The sequence below is a fragment of the Amblyomma americanum genome, chromosome 2 (assembly GCF_052857255.1).
Source record: "Amblyomma americanum isolate KBUSLIRL-KWMA chromosome 2, ASM5285725v1, whole genome shotgun sequence".
Classification (NCBI taxonomy): domain Eukaryota; kingdom Metazoa; phylum Arthropoda; class Arachnida; order Ixodida; family Ixodidae; genus Amblyomma; species Amblyomma americanum.
In genome coordinates, this window is record NC_135498.1 from 87,937,233 (window position 1) to 87,955,944 (window position 18,712).

At 47.9% G+C, this 18,712-nt stretch overlaps 2 protein-coding genes across 3 annotated transcripts; both read right to left on the reverse strand.

Annotated features, from left to right (window-relative positions):
• Window positions 1–1,112: 1,112 nt before the first annotated feature.
• LOC144121571 (uncharacterized) lies at window positions 1,113–7,729 on the reverse strand. The gene is made up of 2 exons (XM_077654847.1): window positions 5,202–7,729; window positions 1,113–3,776 (listed from the first exon to the last, which is right to left on the reverse strand). Exons 1-2 carry the CDS (start codon window positions 7,635–7,637, stop codon window positions 3,369–3,371), a joined length of 2,844 nt encoding a protein of 947 aa, XP_077510973.1. The 5' UTR covers window positions 7,638–7,729; the 3' UTR covers window positions 1,113–3,368.
• A 7,097-nt stretch (window positions 7,730–14,826) lies between these two features.
• Window positions 14,827–18,618, reverse strand: LOC144121572 (uncharacterized). Of its 2 annotated transcripts, none has more exons than XM_077654849.1 (2): window positions 17,835–18,618; window positions 14,827–16,051 (listed from the first exon to the last, which is right to left on the reverse strand). In XM_077654849.1, the coding sequence occupies exons 1-2, from the start codon at window positions 18,570–18,572 to the stop codon at window positions 15,674–15,676; spliced, it is 1,116 nt and encodes a 371-aa protein (XP_077510975.1). In that variant the 5' UTR covers window positions 18,573–18,618; the 3' UTR covers window positions 14,827–15,673. The 2 variants fall into 2 exon arrangements, with proteins under 2 accessions (XP_077510975.1, XP_077510974.1); XM_077654848.1 differs by having other exon boundaries at window positions 17,505–18,618.
• Between the last annotated feature and the right edge of the window lie 94 nt (window positions 18,619–18,712).

Below are 18,712 nucleotides of genomic sequence, written 5' to 3' on the forward strand. Positions count from 1 at the left end.
GAGGAGGAGGAAACGGCTGAACACTTGATACTCTTCTGTAATGGGCTTCACCCTACAGTGGAAGGCAGCGGGGCTGACTTACCCAAGGCATTGGGGTTTAGGGATAGTGAGGGGAAAGTGGATTTTAAGAGGTTAGAAGTAACCAAGCGAAGGTTATCTGATTGGTGGCTAAAAGCAAGCCAGGAGTAAAATTTCACAAGACATGGCTAGGTGGATTGAGCCACCGCCCGATGTAAAGGGTTCAGCCGTATCCATCCATCCATCCTCCATCCATAGAGACAACTAGATGGCGCCACTGCAACTGTTTTTAGCGGCGCCGTTGCTGCTCCTTTACTGGCAAGGGCATGTTCCTTCTGGTCGTGGTAACGGTGGGGTGCATAATACGCCCCTAGTTAAGAAATATGCATGCCACTGGCTTCAGCTAACTTCAACACAACCTCCTAGCCACTGTTTCTTTTTTTTCTCCCACCGAGCCCCTTTGAGCCTTTTGGCGATGATGAAAAATCGCAGCGTCGTATGTCGTCTGCTACCGACAAATGGCGATGCGAAGTGCTCATAGTTCTGCAGGTGAATGTAATTTGTTTAGATGCATCTCTTACTGAGCTGGTTTTTTTACATGCGACTATTGTGAGCTACCCCAGTGATTCATCTTTGAGTTCACTGTACGAGTGATCTGCTTGCACGGAAATAACGCGGTTCGATCCGGCCGCGGCGGCCGAATTTCGATGGAGGCGAAATTCTAGAGGCCCATGTACTGTGCGATGGCAGTGCAGAACCCCAGGTGGTCGAAATTTCCGGACCCCTTCAATACGACATCCCTCATAGCCTGAGTCGCTTCGGGACGTTAAACCACATAAACTAAACATCATATACTTGGCCGCGCAGCGGTGCTTCTCAGAGCGGCTTTGACACTGATCAGTCCGCCCTTGAAAAGGGTGCCAATGCTTCCAAGCTGGACATAAGAACTCGACAACAGATGCTCATGCGAGGCCATGCAGACCATTCAAGGTGGTCTTGGTTGTGTGCATTGGAAGAGTGCTAGGCCAGGAGGACTTGCAGTTCCTGCACCCCCCCCCCCCCCCCCACCCCCCACAGAACACAGAACTTTCAACAAACTAAATAATTATTTACTTATTTGTTATTTGGAACATACTGCTAGCCTCTTTCGAGGCTGTTGCAGGAATGGGGACAGATCGGTTTTCTTTTTTAGGTACGTCACAACGGGAAAAAAATCGCAAATAAGGTTCACACAACTGAAATAACATATAGTAAAAGGGATAATCATGGGAGACAGTTTCAAAATACATGACGCAATATTAAGCAACACAATATAAAGCACAGTGCGGAAAAAGATTGCTTCAGAAAAAAGCACGTGCAATGCCCAACTAGAAAGTGCAATGCCTGACTAGAAAACTGTAAACTCTGTACAAACAGTGCTAGAACAATGTACTTCTTTTCCATGCAGAAAGCTGCTTCAACGTCATGGCATGGCTGAGCAAACACAGCCACTATCATTTACAGAACATCAAATGTGAGTGGTTGATCAACTTTCGCCTGCAACAGCTTACATTGAAATAAACCAAAGGCTATGTTCAAGCCTTTCATGAAAAAGCCAAAGCTCTAAACTTGAACTAAAATATAAAAACTACACAATAAAAATACATTATATGATTATGCTGAAGGCTGTTAAGAATGGATGGAGGCCTCCAACCCCGGAGAATTTTCACAGGGAACCCCTCAGATTTTAAGACGCGTCTTCAAAAAGGCACCTGCATGGAGCCAACATTGCGAGTGCCGTCAACAGTGGAAAGATCTTCCCTTTTGTCTGAGGGAGGAAGGGTTTGCCGACCAGCACCTTTGGAAAGGCAGACGCTGCATTGTGTGGCCACTCGGGGGTTAATTGCATCACTGAGAGAAAGAAACCTCCTCTGGCGAAACGGTGGTGGTGAAAGGAAGGCGTCATAACTTTCCTACACGGCACGGTGGCCCGACCTACCTCTTCCCTAAAGTTACTAACAACAGTGGCATTCCCCTACCATCTCCACGAAGCGCCTGGGTTCGAAGTTGTTCACCTTGCTGGACGCGGTACTTCTGGTTAACCCTGGCCAACGCCCAATGTAGCCAAGGTCAGCTATACATGGTGCTGAACCTCCATAATCAGCACTGAGCTGGGAGGCTGCGACAGTATTGAAACTGCTACTGGAAGAATGGGTGCTCTCCACCGGAACCTCTGCGAGAGGGCAATAGTGCTGCCTCCTGTGGTGGGCGGCTCCCAAAGTCATCTTAAATGATCTCTGACTGGCCATTGGTAAAGTAGAGAGATTCACCGGCCAGGGGTCTTGGGATCTCTTACTGTATTTAAGCAGCTGGACTGTCTAAGTGTAGTAGTTACTACATACTTTTGCTTGCATCGCTCACATACTCCCGTAAATGCGTAAAGTAAGCCCTTAGAATACTCCTCTCCTCGAAGCCCGTCCCTCCTAGTCACACGACAGAAGCGGCCTTTTGATACAGGACCCCTGGACCTTGACCTGGCTGAGTCGGCCCAGTCTAACCAAAGGCCCACTGCTTAGAAGGCAGCTTCCGTGCTGATAACACAAAGGAAACAGTGTAAGAACTTGCAGTAAAACGACTGACTGGCCAAAGATTTTTATATCATTACAAAAAACCAATGCACAGCTTCTTTCACAAAACTTACTGACCTCACAGTAAGATGATCACATCAGGGATAACTGGATTGCAACAAAGACTTGCACATTCGGTGCTCGCTCTATTAAGCAATGAAAAAATACGCAACCAGCACCTTGTAATTTTGCAAAGTCGTACATGACACCACAGCAGTTGTACAAGCGACGACTACTCATCTATAAACATTTGCTAAAATAGTTCTCCCCACCCCCATTGCTCACTACATTCAACCACATTCTTTTTTTGTCACACTTGTCACGCTATAAGATCACCAGTTACCTGTCTGTCCTGCCCAACTGTAATTATCTCCAACTCTCATCTGACCTCTAACCCGCACTGCTCTCTCTTCTGCCTCTCATACATATGCAGTTATACACACATGGACATCTTGCATCTTGCACTAGACAACACTGCACTCCACAAATGAATCCCGTATCTGGCCTTCCAAGCAGGCTACCAACAACACATAGCCACTCAGGGAACAGTTCAAACACTGAACCATTTTGTAAATCCCCAAAAAATCCCAATAGCCCATACCATATCCAATGTGTGCATGCAATACACTGGCACCTCAACTGGCACATCATAACGCACCACAATAGTATCAGATCAGAATGTTAACCGGTGCACCTTGGAGTCACTTGACCGGACACCGCTGGCAAAAATAGCATTCATGGCCCTCATGCGGAACCGCTCCCGTAATGCTCGTTTTTATCTCTGCCTTCACGATGACGCAGTAGGATTTCTACGAGCAAGGCTATCTCAGGGTCCTTGATTCCTGGGCTCTCACTTGGCAGTGGCTCGCCATGGTATGCCAGGAAGGCACTGAGCGAAACAGCTTCTCGGGCTGTCCGAATGTACCGAGTTGAACGGGGACAGCCACAGTGTGCTGGGCACCTCTCGTGTGACTCAGTGTTCTTGCCTTCTCTCAGCATCGCCAGCACCCTCACCAACCTTCTCCGCACCTTGGACACATCGTCCTGCTCGGACTCCGGAGTAGAGTCTTCGTCTGGCGAGTGCCCGGAGTCCGATATAATGGTTGTGCTCGGCACGCTAACAGTACTTGCCGGTGAGCCTGGGTCACTTCTCTGAAAAATGAAACAAAAATGGGGGAAGGGGCAGAGTGAAGTATGATAACTGTCAACGTTTGGTTGCAAGACAGGCTGTTAACGGTCACAGATTCACGGTGATCTGTCATTATGTGAGCAGCACCAGGCACGTGCCCGTGCACTCACAGTGACCACTGTAACAGTTCAGGTTCCCACAACGTCTATGTGCCACAGACTTTACTCCAGATCTAAGGCATTAGCAAAACACAGGTAGTAGCATTGCAACAGTTGCAGCGTTCAACGAATTACGCAACAAAGCGTAAAACACTGAAATTTTTATGCAACCAGATACCGAGAAGAAAGTTAATAACATGCACCATCCATGCAATTACTTTTGTTCCTAGCAAAATATGAAAGTAGTGAAAACAACGGCAAAAACTGGTTTAGGTACTTCTGAAAATTCAGTTTCTCGATTCATGAGGTGACTGGCTGCATAAGGTCACTGGAACTGGCAATCTGAACCAGTGCGAAATAAGCCAAGGTGTCCTTTCAACCAGAGAAAGCTAGGGCACATCAACAGCACGGTTATCACAACCGCATAGGTATAACCAAGCACTTATTGACATGCAAGCACAGTTGTCTGACACACATGGCACCGCGTAGAGGTGGCAGCCCAGACAACACTCCAACACGTCTGCCCTTCGTTCCAAAACATTCAAATGCAGTCGCCGAGTGTATCATCTGCGCCTCTCCTTGGTCATGAGTTTATTCACCATGCTGTTGTTATATCGTGAATCTGCATCAATTTGCCCAGCTTTCTTTTTTAATCAGAAAGACAGACCCTTGTGCCTGTGATATTTACGATATACGTCACGACACCAGCCAAATAAGGTGCATGATAAGTTTAGCTTCACCTCAGTACACTTCTGCAACTTCCCAACTTGAGCTCGCAAAAAGCAGCCCTAGAATAGCTGCAGTGACAACCCTGATAGATATTCTCCAGTTCTGGCCTCAGCGCTGAACTGGGACCAATTTTTCATAGCAGCACAAATGCTCGAGCAGCCCTCAACTTATGCTTTTCACCTGGATTACTATGGTCAGGTGAACTTGCTGCAAATTTACATAATTGTAAAGAATTACCAAATTTGCAAAATAACGAAATTAGTAACATTGCACAACAATTAGTAAAGACTGCATGCAACCATATCTACACTCTTTTGATTAAACAGGAGAGCAAGGGCATCTCATAAAATTGATGGAGTTTAGTAGCCACCTGCAACTTCACGCCAAGCAAGGTAGCTAACCTGCACAATGGTTGTCACGTATTAACCAGCCAGCAGATGCGAGGTTACTGAAGCTGTTCAAATTGACAGCAATCGTGGCACTAGAAACTGCAAGTTCAAATGCAAACAGTGAATCAGCAGCAAATGTGAATATTTGCATCGGAAGTGAAAACAGACTCACATTATCCCTGTGCGCTTCTTTGGTAGCCCCGACTGGATGGACTTCAGCAACACCTGGCATAGGACCAAGATTACGGAGAGCAGCCTCTTGCAGCAAGGCCTCCATCAGCAGGTCTTCATCAGCACTGTCGAGATCCTCCACTTCTGCACCAGTGCCTAGCGGTGGGCTATGGTTCTGTCCTGTGCCTGCAGCCTGGGAAGCAGAGCTCGAATGGCCATCTTCACCGTACTGCGGGGGCGGAGGAGCTCGTGGTCCCTTTTTCCTCCCCCGTGTAGTTTTTGCTGTTGGGGCTCTTAAGCCCAATTCAAGTGATGGCTTTTGCAGCAAGGAGCAGCTTCTCGTGTATATTCCAGAGCTGGTTCTGGTACTAGGGGCTGCGGCGCTTGATGCCATCTCACGGGTGGGCATGGATGAGGAAGGACTTGGGTTTTGGTGAGACACGTTGTTGTGACCTTCTTCCCTGATTTTGCGTTGCTTGCGAGGCGAGGAATTACTTGTGTGCGAGCGATCTGTACATTTGTATTCTGTGCTGGACACTGAGTCTGGTCTGTGCTCACTGCGCAATGGGATGACTTTTTTCTTATGGCTATTGGCTGGAGAAGGACAAGGCAGCAGCCTCCTGCGAGCGTGCGAGGGCGGCAGCGGATCCTCTGGATCTAGCATCGTATCATCGGCTGATTCACAACAGCGCCATGTACTTGAATGGCTTCCGCAGTCTTTTTGTGGTTCTGGACTCTGCCGTTTCCTCGGAGATGACCGTGCAACAGGTTGTCTGCTGAGAAAAGGTGTGCGCTCTAATAAACCTTCCATAGCGCCACTGTCACCACCATGAAAGCGTCCTGGTGAGAGGGTACCTCTTTTCGCCTTTGGCATCACGGCGACGTCGCCACTTGATTTTGGAGATGACTGTGAGTTTGAATGGCTGTTAGTAAGCTCTTGGGGTGGAGTATTTGGCCATTTCCTCAGAGAAATCCGCAACGGTATGTGTCTGCTGGGACATGGTGTGCATTTAACCACATCTCCCAAAATGCTGCTGCCACTACTTGCGGGAAGTGGTTGCTTGCCTAAGTGGCTACTGGAGCATTCTTGCAGAGCTGCACTGTCAGGTTTCACGGGGGTTAGAGTGTGCAATTTCACAGGGGTTCGTTGTAGCGTGTTTCGGCTTTCGGAAACCGTTGTGCGAGCAGAACGACCAATGCCGGAGATTTGAGAGCCTGACTTCATGTGACGAGGAATGGGCTGTTTTCGTGGTGTGCTGTTTTTGCATTTCCTCATGAGTGATGACCGCAATCCTCGTTCCTCATTCAGGATGGGTTCCTGTCCAGGAGTGTCTGGCCCATCCACTCTGCTTGTGCTTGCCTTCCTTAAGCTGTGTCGAGATCTTACACGAACACTTGCAGTGCTGATGGAAGGCTCCTTTTGTTTTTTGCACAGCACTTCTGAAGGTGTTGGCAAGGAATGTTTTCTTAGTGCAACTGCAGTGCTGCCTTGGTCTGACGTCGAGGTACTGTGATCAGGGTCGTTCTTTTTTGCCGATGGGCTTTCCAGTCCACTTTTAGAAGAACTCTTACTTAACGTTTTCTCGGGTCTCTTAGCAGAGGGTGAAGCAAATAACAAGAGCTCCCTACCATTATCGCTCTCCTTATGAATACGTGCTCTGTCGGGAGATGTCCCAGAGCTCTGCAGGGGTGATGAACTTTCCGTTTCAGCAACGACTTCGGCTGGCGCCCCCTCGTCTTGTAGACCACTCCCGGAAGGTCTCTGGGGCTCGCGCGACTCTTGCTCACTGTCGCTGTCCTCGACGATGACGCCCGATGCCGCAGCCAGTAGGGGCGAGCTGCCTCGGTCTCCCGCCGATTCACTGCACTGTTTTCCAGACAGAACGTTAACCTCATGAGGTGACTCGTACAGATGTTTCACGGGGAAGATTTTTTTCAGATAATGTTCCTTCAGCGACTTCCATGAATGCTTGCCGGGCACGACACCAGCCGAGGCCATTTCTTTGTACACCGCATTGCCATGGACACGGACGCCTGGCTTCTTAGCTACGAACTTTGCAATCGCAATTTCTTCGCCAAGCGTGTATTCCCTTTTTGAGCGAGTGGAACGGAGTCTTCTCGTCTTGGAGTCGCTTGCGTCCACCACACCTGGCGCCATTGGTATTTTGAACTCTATGAGACGAAGTAGCTTGTCGCTTTTGGCACAAGCGCGAATGTAATTAGCAGAGAAGACATCATCGCTGCTGTCTGTAACAGTAACGCTGGACGGCACCAGTCGTATGGCATCAGGAACTTTTTCTGGCTGTACGAGAACGCCACCTCTGTACTCTATAAGCTCCCGTATCTCCTTGCGCTCCGAACAGGGCACCAAGGAGAACAACATGGGGCCACCATCCGCCTTCACGAACAGCGCTCGACTTCTTCGCTTCTTAGGCATGACTTCAAAGCACCTAACGCAGTTTTACAATCACAACAACCGTAAGCTCCGTGGTAGACGGTCAACAAAACCGCGCGATCGCGCGTTGGCTTACGTCGGCTCATCGAATTTCTTGTTTTGGTTGCTTTGGCGCCGTTCGCAAGATAGACTTGTTTTCCAGTATATAGAATAGAACACAATAGTGCCTAGAATATGCTGGCCAAAAGTGCCTGTATATTTTCTAGTATAATGCCTGTATTATTATAGTGCCAGTGTATTCTAAGCACTATAAGAATATACTTGAGCAGGGTGTGTTGCTGGGCGAGTTCGTTTGACATTTTGAACACTAAAGTGCTGATAGACAATGGACGAAAGGAGGACGAGACACACAGTGCGCTGAACTAACAACTTTAATATCAAACGAAGGCGATCCGCACATTTTTATACAGTGACTCAAGATTAGCAGTGATTACAGGGGGCATGCGCAATTCAAAGCAAAAAAGCAGGGGCAGCGCGCAGGCGCATTTTTGAACCCACACCATGCAGACACAAAAGACACAAGGGTGTCCGACCCACTCCGGTTGGCCAAACATCAGGCACACTCCCATTCACACCGAAATGAAGACGTGGCAGCGAAGGGGAGAGGGGCCAGGGGAAGGGATGCAGTAACAACTCTTCGCAAAGAGAACTATCTACACACACCGGCAGTCCTGTGCGGCCGGCAATGACAGGGATAAAAAGATAAAAATAATAAAATGCAAAAGGCAAAGACGCAAAATAGACATTAAAATATCGCAAAGCGGCGTGAAGACATACATGCGTAATGAGAATGAAGTGAAAGGGTGGTTGGAATGGAAAAACAATTAACAACCTAAAAGCAAGCGATGAAAAGCAACGAAGAACATGGCCTAAAATGATGGAATGCTAGCCAACAATGAGCACGGCCTAAAAGGGGATGAGGGCTAACCATAAAATCGATCTAAAAGAGCAATTTGCTAAAGCTAAGAGTGGGATGAAGATCAGAAGAAAAGAAGTGGCATCCCTAAAGATATTTAAAGAGCAGTGGCGAAAACAATGGGCTGTGAAAAGGAGACGCGTAAGGAACCGCGGAATTAAAGTGAATTTGAGAGAACCTCAAACTCTTTTTCCAACAGGGCTATTGAGGGTGTACTGACGCAGACGTCTTTTCGCTTGTTAATGAAACCTGCCTAAATTATCTCTCGAGTGAGTTGGTTGCTGCTCTTTGCAAGTATTTTTGTTGCCTTATACATCGGAGGGCACCTGCGACAAGGACTACAGTCACGAACGTGGACGGCTAAGTTGCTGGAGTTAAAGTTGTGTTCGAGCAGTCTTTTATTAATGCATCAACCCGTCTGGCCGATGTATTCCCTGCCGCAAGACAAAAGGATGGACTAAACAACTCCTGTGCTGCTACCTATACGTAAGGATCAGGATGCCGAACTGTGCATTCGCGAACTTCTTCGCCGGTACCGTTCACTCTCCTGCAGTCTAGAGACGCAGTGAGGGGCTGAAAAAACAACGCTCACTCCTACATTTCATCCAATCCTTTTTAGGTTGTGAGAAACTTGATGTGCATAAGGAATAATGGTGAGTTTCTTATTGCGTTCCCTTGCATGCGACAGGGCCCGGGACGTTTGAACACTGCATTTTGTTTAACATTTTTCAGCTACCGAGACCAGAAGCAACGGCGGGTATCCGAATTGACGCAATCTCTGCACCTGGTTCTGAAAACTGCTTTCTTGACAGTGCTCAAAGAATTTGGTGAGCGCGTTGTTGAAAGCAGACTGGACTATGTTTCGCTTGACGAGTTTTGAATGGGCGGTATCGTATGGCAGTACAGGCTTATTGCCCGTTGGTTGGAAAATCCAGAACATGTTGTGGCGAAAAAAAGTTGTAACTCGAGAGAGAGGATGGAGCCATTTTCTGGTACTTCGTGCGTCAAAACCAGGGGAGACACAGTTTCACTGAAAAGGCCTAACACCTTGCGAACTTCAGGCAGAAAGGCATCTTTTGACAGGCGGCCACTTCCAACCAAGTGCATCTGATACGAGGCGTCAGCGACTGGCCCGACGAAATACAGCGTCTGCTTCAGCGCGGCCCCAAGTTCGCCATTGAACCTAGAAGTCTGCCCCGGAGTCACTGACCATGGTCAGGCAGGTTGCTAGGTGTGCTCCTATGGCTGAAGAAAGTAGATGTACGACCGAAGGCGTTAATGTCCTCTTTCGCTGTAACCCACCCGGAAAAAGGCTTCCCCTTGACAAGACTGTGGCGTACCTCAGGAACAATAATCTCTCCCTTCTTATCGCGAACAAAGTGGGCGGCTTTGTAATCTTACCTAAAGATGTGTACTTCGCGAAGGCTTCTAGTGCGACAGAATCTTGCTTTGTAAAATGTAAAGGTGTATCTCTACCGAAGGTAAAAAGTGCAGCAAAAAAATTTATGCCAACGTTTAAACCTTGATAAGCTCTCCCGCCTTATAAATTATAGCAGCAAGTTGTCCCTCACTATGTTCTTCAGTGCAAAAACGCATAAACCCGCATGCCCGTTTCGCATAATTGTGTCAGAGGCAGACACTTGGCAAAAATGTGTTCCAAGGTTTTTGCAAACAAAACTTGACTTGCTCTCACTTAATGGCCCTTTTCTGGTGAAAAATTCGAACGACACCATTAAATTTCTGCAGCACAACCCGACCAGGGCCTTTCTTGGGTTTTCTATAGATGTGAAAGAGCTGTATTATTCGATTCCTCACGATGACCTCACCCGGTGTGTAAGTGATTGTATCGACCATCATGGTGATATTGTTTTCCAAAATGCATGCGGTTGTTCTGTCGGTGGTTTTTTAGAATTGCTTTCTACTTGCCTCAAATCTAGCTACACCGAATGGAATGGGTCTCTGTTTATCCAAAAACAAGATATTTGCATAGGGTCTTGTATCGCCCCCATTCTGAATGACCTGTACCTGGCTATGCATGACAGAGCGTTGAATAAGAAACTAAAGAATTTGCAGCTCTAAAAATCTTTAGATATGCGGACGATTACCTCATTTTCGTAGACTGTCAAAACGATGCCTTTCTGCCTGAAGTTTACAAGGTGCTAGACCTTTTCAGTGAAACTCTCTCCCCCCTGGTTTTGACGCAAGAAGTACCAGAAAATGGCTCCATCCGCTTGCTCGAGTTACAACTGCTTTTTTCGCCACAACACGCCTGCTGGATTTTCCAACACAGGGGCAATAAGCCTGTTCTGCCATACAATACAATACCGCCTATTCAAAACTCTTCAAACAAAACATTGTCCAGTCTGCTTTCAACGCGCTCACCAAATCCTGTGAGCACTGAAGAAAAGAGTTTTCAGAACTAGGTGCAGAGATTGCGTCAATCCGGATACCCGCCGTTGCTTCTAGTTTCGGTAGCTGAAAAAATGTTAAACAAAATGCAGTGTACAAATGTCCCCATGTCGCATGCAAGAGAACGCAATAGGAAACTCGCCATTATTCCTTATGCACACTAGGTTTCTCATAACCTAAAAAGGATTGGACGAAAAGTAGGAGAGAGTGTTGTTTTTTCAGCCCCTCATCGCCTCTCTAGACTCTGCAGGAGAGTGAACGGTACCGGCGAAAAGTTCGCGAATGCACAGTTCGGCATCGTGACCCTTACGTAGGTTGCAGCACACGAGTTGTTTACTCCATCCCTTCGTCTTGCGGCAGGGAATACATTGGCCAGACAGGTCGATGTAATGATAAAAGACTGCTCGAACATAACTTTAACTCCAGCAACTTAGCCGTCCACGTTCGTGACTGTAGTCCTTGTCGCAGGTGCCCTCCGATGTATAAGGGAACAAAAATTCTGGCAAAGAGCAGCAACCACAACTCACTCGGGAGATAATTGAGGCAGGTTTCATTAACAAGCGACAAGATGTCTGCGTCAATACACCGTCAATAGCCGTTGGAAAAAGAGTTTGAGCTTCTCTCCGATTCACTTTAAATTCTTAGTGCCGTGGTTTCTTACGTGGCTCCTTTTCACAACCCATTGTTTTCGCCACTGCTCTTTAAGTATCTTTAGGGACACCACTTCTATTCTTTGCTTCTAGTTTTCACCCCCCTCTTAGCTTTAGCCATCATTGCTCTTTTCGGTCGACTTTATGGTAAGCCCTCATCCCCATTTAGGCTGTGTTCATTGTTGGCTAGCATTGCATCATTTTAGGTCGTGTTCTTCGTTCGCTTTCATGGCTCGCTTTTAGGTTGTTGTTTTCCCGCTCAAATCACCCTTTCACTTCATTCTTATTATGCATGTCTTCATGCCGCTTTGCGATATTTTACTGTCTATTTTGCGTCTTTGCGTTTTGCATTTTTATCTTTTTACCCCCGTCATTGCCGGCCGCACAGGACTGCCGAAGTGTGTAGATAGTTCCTTTTTTTGGGAAGAGTTGCTATTGCATCCCTTCCCGCGCCCCCTCTTCCCTTCGCTGCCAGGTCTTCATTTCGGTGTGAATGGGGGTGTCTGCTGTTTGGCTAACCGGAGTGGGTCGGACACCCTTGTGTCTGAATGGTGTGGGTTCAAAAATACGCCTGCGCGCTTCCCCTGCTTTTTTGCTTGTTTTTTTTTGCTTTGAATTGTGCATGCGCCCTGTAATCGCTGCTAATCTTGGGCCACTGTATACAAAAATATGCAGATAGCCTTCCTTTAATATTAAAGTTGTTAGTTCAGTGCACTGTGTGTCTCGTCCTCCTTTCGTCCGTCATCTGCCAGCGTTTTAGTGTTCACACTATGAGAATACTAACCTAGTGGCACGAAGGAGAGGGCGCGGGCGTGCTGTTTAGCGTAGAAGCGACCAGATGGTGCCACTGCAACTTTTTCTAGCGGCACCGTCGCTGCTGCTTCACTGTCTTGGGCACGTTTCTCCGGGTCGTCGTAACGGTAGGATGCATAATACGCCCCTAGTTAAGAAACCTGCATGCCACTGGCTTCAACTAACTTCAACGCAACATCCTAGGCACTATTTTTTTCCCACCGAGCCCCTTTGAGCATTTTGGCGATGATGAAAAATCGCGGTGTCCTTGTATGTTGTCTGCTACCGACAAATGGCGATGCGAAATGCTCATAGTTTTGCAGGTGAATGTAATTTGTTTAGATGCATCTTTTACTGAGCTTATTTTTTCTACATGCGACTATTGTGAGCTACCCCAGTGATTCATCTGTGAGTTCACTGTACGAGTGATCTGCTGGTACGGAAATAACGCGGTTCGATCCAGCCGCTGCGGTCGAATTTCAATGGAGGCCAAAATCCAAGAGGCCCATGTATTGCGTAATGTCAGTGCAGAAGCCAGGTGGTTGAAATTTCCTGACCCCTTCAATACGACATCCCTCATAGCCTGAGTCGCTTCGGGAGGTTAAACCCGATAAACTAAACATCATATACTTGGCCACACAGCGGTGGTTCTCAGAGCGGCTTTGACATTGAGCAGTTGTCCCTTGAAAAGGGTGCCAATGCTTCCAAGCTGGACATAAGACCTCGACAACACATGCTCATGCGAGGCCATGCAGACCATGCAAGGTGATCTTGGTTGTGTGCATTGGAAGAGTGCTGAGCCAGGAGGACTTGCACTTCCTGCACCCCCCCCCACGGAACTTTCAACAAACTGAAAATAAAACTGTGAACTCTGTACAAACAGTGCTAGAACAATGCACTTCTTTTCCATGCGGGAAGCTGCTCCAACGTCATGGCATGGCTGAGCAAACACAGCTACTACCATTTACAGAACATCAAATGTGAGTGGTTGATCAACTTTCGCCTTCAACAGCTTACATTGAAATAAACCAAAGGCTGTGTTCAAGCCTTTCATGAAAAAGGCAAAACTCTAAACTTGAACTAAAATATAAAAACTACGCAATAAAAAGAGATTATATGATTATGCTGAAGGCTGTTAAGAATGGATGGAGGCCTCCAACCTAGGAGAATTTTCACAGGGAACCCCTCAGATTTTAAGACGCGTCTTCAAAAAGGCACCTGCATGGAGCCAACATTGCGAGTGCCGTCAACAGTGGAAAGATCTTCCCTTTTGTCTGAGGGAGGAAGGGTTTGCCGACCAGCACCCTTGGCAAGGCAGACGCTGCATAGTGTGACCACTCGGGGGTAAATTGCATCGTTGAGGGAAAAAAACCTTCTCCTCAGGCAAAACGGTGGTGGCGAAAGGAAGGTGTCGTAACTTTCCCATAGGGAACGGTGGCCCGACCTCTCTCTTCCCTAAAGTTACTAACGACAGTGGCATTCCCCTTCCATCTCCACAAAGCGCCTGGGTTCGAAGTTGGTGACCTTGCTGGACGCGGTACTTCCGATTAACCCTGTTCAACGACCAATGTAACCAAGGTCTGCTATACATGGTGCTGAACCTCCATCATCTCCACTGAGCTGGGAGGCTGTGACAGTATTGAATGAAGCTGCTACTCGAAGAATGGGTGCTCTCCACCGGAACCTCTGCGAGAGGGCAATAGTGCTGCCTCATGCGGTGGGCGGTTCCCAAAGTCATCTTGAATGATCTCTGACTGGCCATTGGTAAAGTAGAGAGATTTAGGGGTCTTGGGATCTCTGACTGTATTTAAGGAGCTGGACTGTTTAAGTGTAGTAGCTACTACATACTCCCGTAAATGCGTAAAGTAAGCCCTTAGTGTACTCTTCGCCTCGAAGCCCGTCCCTCCTAGTCGCACCACAGAAACGGCTTTTTGATACAGGACCCCTGGACCTTGACCTGGCTGAGTCGACCCAGTCTAACCAAAGGCCCACTGCTTACAAGGCAGCTTCTGTGCTGATAACACAAAGGAGACAGTGTAAGAACTTGCAGAAAAAGGTTTGGTTTGCGGGAAGTGGTTGGTTCGAAACCCACCACTGGACACCCACCGTTAAAAATGGGTACAAGCCACCCCCGGCCTGGTGCCCGGCTTCTTCAGGGGTGTGTGCTTGGAGGAGGCTCCGCAAACCCCGCTGCGCCCCTTCAGGGGCAAACCCAGTTTCGAACAACTCAAGCCTGCAAAGGTGGAGTGTTCCACTGCCAAGTGCAGAGTTCGACTCAAGGCTCGTGCGCTGACATCAGCGTACCCAGCGTAACCAGCGCTGACATCAGTGTTTAACACCAAGGTCCTTCTTCGTCAGAAGCGATGACTGCTTTCTGGCTGTTCGACCTTGTGAGAAAAAGGACTGACTGGCCAAAGATTTTTATATCATTACACAAATCAATGCACAGCTTCTGAAAATGAAACTGTAAACTCTGTATAAACAGTGCAAGAACAATGTACTTACAGTGAACTTACTGACCTTACAATAAGATGATTACATCAGGGATAACTGGATTGCAACAAAGACTTGCACATTCGATGCTCGCTCTGTCAAGCAATGAAAAAATATGTCAAGCAAAGAAAAAATATGCAACCCGCACAGTGTGATTCTGCAAAGCCATACATGCCACCACAGCAGTTGTAAGGCCACGACTACTCATCTACTAACATTTGCTAATACAGTTCTCCCCACACCCATTGCTCACTACCTTCAACCACATTCTTTTTTATCACACTTGCCACGCTTCAAGATCACCAGTTATCTGTCCTGCCCAAGTGTAATTATCTCCAACTCTCATCTGACCTCTACCCCGCACTGCTCTCTCTTCTGTCACTCATACATATGCAGTTATAACACATGGACATTTTGCAGCTCGCTTGTGCAATGGGTCGGCACTGTAACTGTTGCACTGTGATATACTAGACAACACTGCACTCCACAAATGAATCACGTAGGTGGCCTTCCAAGCAGGTACACATAGCCACTCAGGGAACAGTTCAAACACTGAACCATTTTGTACATCCCAGAAAAATCCCAATAGCCCATACCATATCCAATGTGTGCATGCAATACACTGGCACCTCATAACGCACCACAATAATATCAGATCACAATGTTAACCAGTGCACCCTGGAGTCACTTGACCGGACACCGCTGGCAAAAATAGCATATCATGGCCCTCAAGCGGAACCACTCCCGTCCTGCTCGTTTTAATCGCTGCCTTCACGATCACGCAGTAGGATTTCTAGGAGCATGGCTATCTCAGGGTCCTCGATTCCTGGGCTCTCGCTTGGCAGTGGCTCGCCATGGTATGCCAGGAAGGCACTGAGCGAAATTGCTTCTCGGGCTGTCCGAATGTACCGAGTTGAACGGGGACAGCCACAGTCTGCTGGGCACCTCTCGTGTGACTCAGTGTTCTTGCCTTCTCTCAGCATCGCCAGCACCCTCACCAACCTTCTCCGCACCTTGGACACATCGTCCTGCTCGGACTCCGGAGTAGAGTCTTCATCTGGCGAGTGCCCGGAATCCGATATAAAGACTGTGCTCGCCGCGCTAACAGTACTCGCCGGTGAGCCTGGGTCACTTCTCTGAAACATGAAACAAAAGCGGGGAAAGGGGCAGAGTGAAGTATGTTAACTGTCAACGTTTGGTCGCAAGACAGGATGTTAACGGTCACAGACTCACGGTGATCTGTCATTATGTGAGCAGCACCAGGCACGTGCCCGTGCACTCACAGAGACCACTATAACAGTTCAGGTTCCCACAAAGTCTATGTGCCACAGACTTTACTCCAGATCTAAGGCATTAGCAAAACACAGGTAGTAGCATTGCAACAGTTGCAGCGTTCAACGAATTACGCAACAAAGCGTAAAACACTGAAATTTTTATGCAATCAGATACCGAGAACAAAGTTAATCACATGCACCATCCATACAATTACTTTTGTTCCCAGCAAAATATGAAAGTAGTGAAAACAACGGCAAAAACTGGTTTAGGTACTTCTGAAAGTTCAGTTTCTCGACTCATCAGGTGACTGGCTGTACAAGGTCACTGGCACTGGCAATCTGAACCAGTGCGAAATAAGCCAAGGTGTCCTTTCAACCAGAGAAAGCGAGGGCACACCAACAGCACGGTTATAACAATCACATAGGTATAGCCAAGCACTTACTGACATGCAAGCACAGTTGTCTGACACACATGGCACCGCGTAGAGGTGGCAGCCCAGACAACACTCCAACACGTCTGCCCTTCGTTCCAAAACATTCAGGTGTAGTAGCCGAGAGTATCATGTGTGCCTCTGCTTCGTCAAGAGTTTATTCACCGTGCTGTTGTTATATCGTGAATCTGCATCAATTTGCCCACCTTTCTTCTTTAATCAGAAAGACAGACCCTTGTGCCTGTGATATTTAAGATATACTTCACGACACCAGCCAAATAAGGTGCATGATAAGTTTAGCTTCACCTCAGTACACTTCTGCAACTTCCCAACTGGAGCTCGCAAAAAGCAGCCCAACTGGAGCTCGCAAAAAGCAGCCCTAGAATAGCTGCAGTGACAACTCTGATAGATATTTTCCAGTTCTGGCCTCAGCGCTAAACTGGGACCAATTTTTCATAGCAGCACAAATGCTCGAGCAGCCCTCAACTTATGCTTTTCACCTGGATTACTATGGTCAGGTGAACTTGCTGCAAATTTACATAATTGTAAACAATTACCAAATTTGCAAAATAACGAATTTAGTAACATTGCACAACAATTATTAAAGACTGCATGCAACCATGTCAACACAATCTTTTGATTAAACATGACAGCAAGGGGATCTCATAAAATTGATGGAGTTTAGTAGCCACCTGCAACTTCATGCCAAGCAAGGTAGCTAACCTGCACAATGGTTGCCACGTATTAACCAGCCAGCAGATGCGCAGGCTACTGAAGCTGTTCAAATTGACAGCAATCGTGGCACTAGAAACTGCAAGTTCAAATCCAAACAGTGAATCAGCCGCAAATGTGAACATTTGCATCGGAAGTGAAAACAGACTCACATTATCCCTGTGCGCTTCTTTGGTAGCCCCGACTGGATGGACCTCAGCAACACCTGGCATAGGACCAAGATTACGGAGAGCAGCCTCTTGCACCAAGGCCTCCATAGGCAGGTCTTCATCAGTGCTGTCGAGATCCTCCACTACTGCACCAGAGCCCAGCGATGGGCTGTGGTTCTTTCCTGTGCCTGCACCCTGGGAACCAGAGCTCGAATGGCCATCTTCACCGTACTGTGGAGGCGGAGGAGCTCGTGGTCCCTTTTTCCTCCCCCGTGCAGTTTTCGCTTTTGGGGTTCTTAAGCCAAATTCAAGTGATGGCTTTTGCAGACTCACATCATCCCTGTGCGCTTTCTTGGTAGCCACGACTGGATGGACTTCAGCAACACCTGGCATAGGACCAAGATTACAGAGAACAGCCTCACTGTCGCTGTCCTCGACGATGACGCCCGATGCCGCAGCCAGTAAGGGCGAGCTGCCTTGGTCTCCCGCCGATTCACTGCGCTGTTTTCCGGACAGAACGTTAACCTCATGAGGCGACTCGTACAGATGTTTCACGGGGAAGATATTTTTCAGATAATGTTCCTTCAGCGACTGCCATGAATGCTTGCCGGGCACGACACCAGCCGAGGCCATTTCTTTGTACACCGCATTGCCATGGACACGGACGCCTGGCTTCTTAGCTACGAACTCTGCAATCGCAATTTCTTCGCCAAGGGTGTATTCCCTTCTTGAGCGAATGGAACGGAGTCTTCGTGTCTTGGAGTCGCTTGCGTCCACCACGGCTGGCGCCATTGGTATTTTGAACTCTATGAGACGAAGTAGCTTGTCGCTTTTGGCACAAGCGCGAATGTAATTAGCAGAGAAGACAACATCGCTGCTGTCTGTAACAGTAACGCTGGACGGCACCAGTCGTATGGCATCAGGAACTTTTTCTGGCTGTACGAGAACGCCACCTCCGTACTCTATAAGCTCCCGTATCTCCTTGCGCTCCGAACAGGGCACCAAGGAGAACAACATGGGGCTACCATCCGCCTTCACGAACAGCGCTCGACTTCGCCGCCTTTTTGGCATGACTTCAAAGCACCTAACGTAGTTTTACAACCACAACAACCGTCAGCTCCCTGGTATGGTGGCTAGAAGGGGTAGGTGGCGTCAACGCCGGCGCGTTCGCGGCGAAAGGGCGCGCCGTCAATTCATGCCGCCACCGCGGT